We start from the raw sequence: 4,603 nt of genomic DNA on the forward strand, positions 1-4,603 counted from the left end.
GCAATGGTTGATTAAAAAAAAGTTATATATGGGGTCCCTCAAATATTGGGTTCCACTTCTATAGAAGTTGAGTGTGAGTGATGTAACTGGTAAATGTGATACAAATACTTTACGAATGATTTTATTGAGTACTTATAATGTAATAGCAGATGCTTAGTAATTCGGATATAGAAGTATTTGTTGATTTGTCCCTTGAACTTGTATGCAGCTCCCATTTTCACTCATGAACTTTAATTTTAGCCAATTATCCCTTTTAACTTTTATAATTAGCCAATTTCCCCTTGAACTTTAATTTTAGCTGATTACCCCATGAACTTTTATAAGTAGTCAATTTTCATCATTTTTACCCTCATAAAGTTGTCATGTGTTATTTCCATGATCAAGATGGATGAAAAATTTTAAAATCTAACATCAGGGGGAAATTGGCTATTTACAAAAATTCAGGGGGTAATCGGCTAAAATTAAAGTTTACGGGGAGAAATGGTAATTACAAAAATTCAAGTGGGTAATCGACTAAAATTGAAGTTCAGAAGGGAAGTTGGTTGGCTCCACATAAGTAAAGAAGTAAAATTATGTTTAAACTTAATTACATTTTACAAAGTAAACGCTCAAATTATTGTAAACACGAAAATTCTGTAACGAATGAAACGAGAACACGTGTACAAAGTAGATTTATATTGATGAATTTTGTAGGTTACAATCTCTGTTTACAATTTTCCTTTGATTTAGTCTTCAAATTTGATGTAGATGCATAGGGTGTCGATCCAAGGGTCATGATGACTTGATTTCGGACAAACGATTGCTACAAGTTTTGAGCTTGAAATGATGCTTGGATGGTCTTCACCTCAAAGCTACGGCAAAGGTAGAGTTGATGTAGGATTTCATTGATTCAAGGGTCTTGGAGGCCTGATCTTGAAACAAACATCGTTACAAGTTTTGAGCTTGCAACAAAATTGTGAAGGAATCAGCACATGTGCTTGTTGATTCTGCAAGGGAGTGCTTCGGCTTTGGTTGTGTGTTCTTTGAAGAGAGTTTGGGTAGCGTATTAGTCTTCAAAGATTTGGCAGAGGTTCTCCTTTTGTGAGAATTCCGTCCTTGAATGTAGAAATTGTTGACCTTTATGCTTGTCTGAGGACCTTGTATTTATAGACTTCTCAAAGCTTGCATTTGGATGAATTTGGCTTTGATTTGTGTCTTGATTTGTCCATGAGAGAATTTAGGCATGTTTTGTGTCTTAATTTCAGCCACTTTTCCTTATCTTGGCCGAATTATAGGGTTTGTTACCTATTTTGTAAGCAGTCTTCAATTCTTGCTTATTTTATGAAAATGCTTTAGCATTTCTTTCCCATTTTGGGAGCAACTTGGACCCCTTGCCTATTTTAAGGAGAGATTCCGCCCTTTTGCCAAATTTTTGGAGAAGTTTTATTCTTCCTTTGCTTGATTTGTGTCGCATGACATGTCATTGATGATTTGTCCATTTGTGATGAGTCATATGTCACTTGAAGCTTTGTGATGCATCATTTGTACGTAACGAAATTTACATGTCTACAATTATTACAGAGACATTTTAACAATAGAAGTACTTTTTTGAATGAATGAACTAATATTGGATTGACTATTTCCCCGGGGCTTATTACTAACATAGAGATGTCGACATATCAACAAATTGGAGGAACTGATACTGTCCATATGAAATAATTGAAGTATTATTGGGATTGTTAGATGATACATGTGATCAGATAGATAGGATGCTGATTTTGCAGCCTATACATTGATGAGTTTTCGCTAGAAACCGCTAACGGTAAATCCTCCGTCAACGCTAATAACTTGTCCATTGATGTAAGAAGCAGCAGGAAGGCAAAGGAAAGTGACCAGAGATGAGATTTCATTAGGCTGTGCAAGGCGACGGATGGGAGTTCGACCTATTAGGCGTCTGAAATCATCAGAATGACCGTCCTGACAAAACAAATTAAATCAAGTTCAATTGTTAGATTAGATACACCTAAAACATATTAAATTAAATTGGTAAGACACAAAGGACTCAACAATATTTAGGTATAGGGCGGATGGGTGTTTACAGATTCAACTTTAACTCCGGTGTTGACAGCCCATGGCGCCACAGCATTAGTACGAATGCTGTCTTTTGCCCATTCACATGCCAAGTTCTTCGAAATTTGGATGACTGCACCTATAAGATAGCAATGGTAGTAATGTTTAGAGGTCCTGCAGTTAATAATTCATACTGTAGTAATCTTACACATGTTATGGGTGTGAGGCACTTATTTCCGGAGAAATTGAAAACAGACATAGGGACGGTTTTGGAAAATTAATTTAATCACTCACTTTTTGTTGCTGCATAGGCAGAGAGTTTCGGTAAAGCTACCACACCGGCAATGGAGGCAACAAAGACAATACTCGCATTTCCAGAGGCCTTCAAGAGAGGGTGTGCAAGTTGAGAAAGATGGTAGGGAGATTCAACATTGGTTTCCATCATAGTTGAGAAATCTTCCAAAGTGTAATCTGTGGTTCCTCTAAGTGTGCATGTTGCAGCACTATTTACCTACATATTGCACCATATGTAGCAAAGTCAAAACCCATCTTCATGTTAATCAATAAGCTGCGAATTAAGGTAGTATTAGTCATAAATGAACCTACAAGGATGTTAAGTTTTCCATCAAAAATAGAGGAGACAGTTTTGATGAGGTTCTCTCTTTGTGCTTTAGAGGTGAGATCACAAACTGAGCCAGTCACCCTGAATCCCTTGTTTTCCCATTGTTGAAGCCTCTCAAGAATCTGTGTTTTGCTACGAGCACAGGTATGCACGGTTGCTCCAAGTCCGGCTAGTTCTTCCACTATGGCATATCTGATAATATTGCATTCGCAACAAAAGTTTCACACGAAATAAGTTAACATGAATGTTTCAAGTACACAAATAAAATTAATGAAGATAAGATATATGTAGCAAATTTAATTACCCTATGCCTTTGGTACCACCGGTGACGAGGGCAGTCATACCCTTTAGTGACCACCTATAGCTGTCGAAACCTGCCATGTATGTTTGCTTCTCAAACTAAATGTTTGTTCCCGTCAAGAGGTTATTTAGTAATTAGCGGGCAAGAAGAAAGCTCTATATTTATATTATACTGAATGCTGAAGGCGAACGAACTATAAAATGTGTTGTGTTGATGATCTGTGCAACAAGTCTGTATATATAGTAGTCTTGCTGGAAACCTACTTGAAACCAAAATATTAAATTAAGACCACAAGAAAGTCTGAAAAAAACGTCCTATATGGCTATGTATGGCCCTCCAATTGGGCTGAATCAAACTTCCTGACAATTAGGAATGGTCAACTCCTTGAATTGGGCTTTAGGGCTGAATCAAACTTCCTGACAATTAGGAATGGTCAACTCCTTGAATGGATGAGTGCATGGATGCATGATGATGCACGGAAGAACCATGCTAGTCAGCAATTTGTATTTATTAATTTTTTTTTTTTTAAACGAGCAATTGGTATTTTTCTTTTTTTACGAGCAATTTTAAATTTTCTTTTTTATTTGTTTTTATCGGTTTTTTGGTCTCCAGCATTTTGTATTGTTATTTTTTTTGACACGAGCAATTTGTATACTATTCTTGACTTTGACATCTACGAGTTGAAATACGGTAAGGGTACGATAGTACTAAATTGACTTGTAGTGCTTGCCCAAATTCAAATGCTAAAATAATTGAAAGAAAAAAAAAAGAAGAAAATTAATTGAAATGTGAAACCGCTCGTAGCATTGGATGTGGGCATGTTGGATTTAGACTATTGGTCGTACATTTGTGCTCAAGTCATAAGAAAGTAATCCAAAGTTTCCGGACGGTGAATCTTGATTAGATAACCGTGACGATAATTTTGCTTAAATCTATGCCATCACCTTCCCTCGAAAAACACCGAATTGCTATCATTCGAGAAATTTTTTAGGGTACCCGATATATTAAACATCTGTAATACCAATAAACATCTGACTTGTGGCAAATCTGTTTTCTATTAAATCTCTTGCTTTTTTAATTTTGTTTTGTTCGAGACGAAGTCTATTAACAAAACATTTCAACGGTTGGAAAAAGAAAAAAAAAGTTTTTACTCCATTAATTTTTAAGAAAATTAATGAAAATAGTTTGAAAAATTTGAGTTTTAATGATAAGGACAAAATAAAGGATAAAGTGAATAATACCATGTTTGACTTTTTAATGTAAAAATGTGGTTAAAGTGAACAATACCATAAGTTTTTTTTGTTAAAACTCCCTTAATTTTTTAGTCCGTTCATTTTCTTCTTTGGTAGATTTGTAGATTCACCCCTTTCATCTTCTTCCTTTGTAGATTCGCAGATTCACCCAACTCTTAAACATACTAAACCCTTTTTCTTTGCTGGGTTCAAGCCCTTGTGGGTGTTGCACATGGCGGATAGTACGACCGAGGACTTGACAGAGAGCAGGCGAGCAAAATGGAGACAATGTGGTGCTGTCGATTTTAGGCTGGTGAGGAGGGTGGGAATTTTATGGACTACAAGATCTCGCCGTTGATTTGGCGATGTAGACTCTGAAGATGGCGATGTTGGGGGATT

At 36.1% G+C, this 4,603-nt stretch overlaps 1 protein-coding gene across 1 annotated transcript; it reads right to left on the bottom strand.

The window, feature by feature from the left end:
* Positions 1 to 1,580: 1,580 nt before the first annotated feature.
* Positions 1,581 to 3,182, bottom strand: LOC103949375 (tropinone reductase homolog). Its single transcript, XM_009360483.3, has 5 exons — positions 2,976 to 3,182; positions 2,656 to 2,863; positions 2,344 to 2,560; positions 2,079 to 2,188; positions 1,581 to 1,956 (listed from the first exon to the last, which is right to left on the bottom strand). Exons 1-5 carry the CDS (start codon positions 3,050 to 3,052, stop codon positions 1,786 to 1,788), a joined length of 783 nt encoding a protein of 260 aa, XP_009358758.2. The 5' UTR covers positions 3,053 to 3,182; the 3' UTR covers positions 1,581 to 1,785.
* Between the last annotated feature and the right edge of the window lie 1,421 nt (positions 3,183 to 4,603).

Source organism: the organism of the source record quoted next, unplaced genomic scaffold, assembly GCF_019419815.1.
Source record: "Pyrus x bretschneideri cultivar Hongxiangsu unplaced genomic scaffold, Pyrus_bretschneideri_v1 Contig2, whole genome shotgun sequence".
Lineage (NCBI taxonomy): Eukaryota > Viridiplantae > Streptophyta > Magnoliopsida > Rosales > Rosaceae > Pyrus > Pyrus x bretschneideri.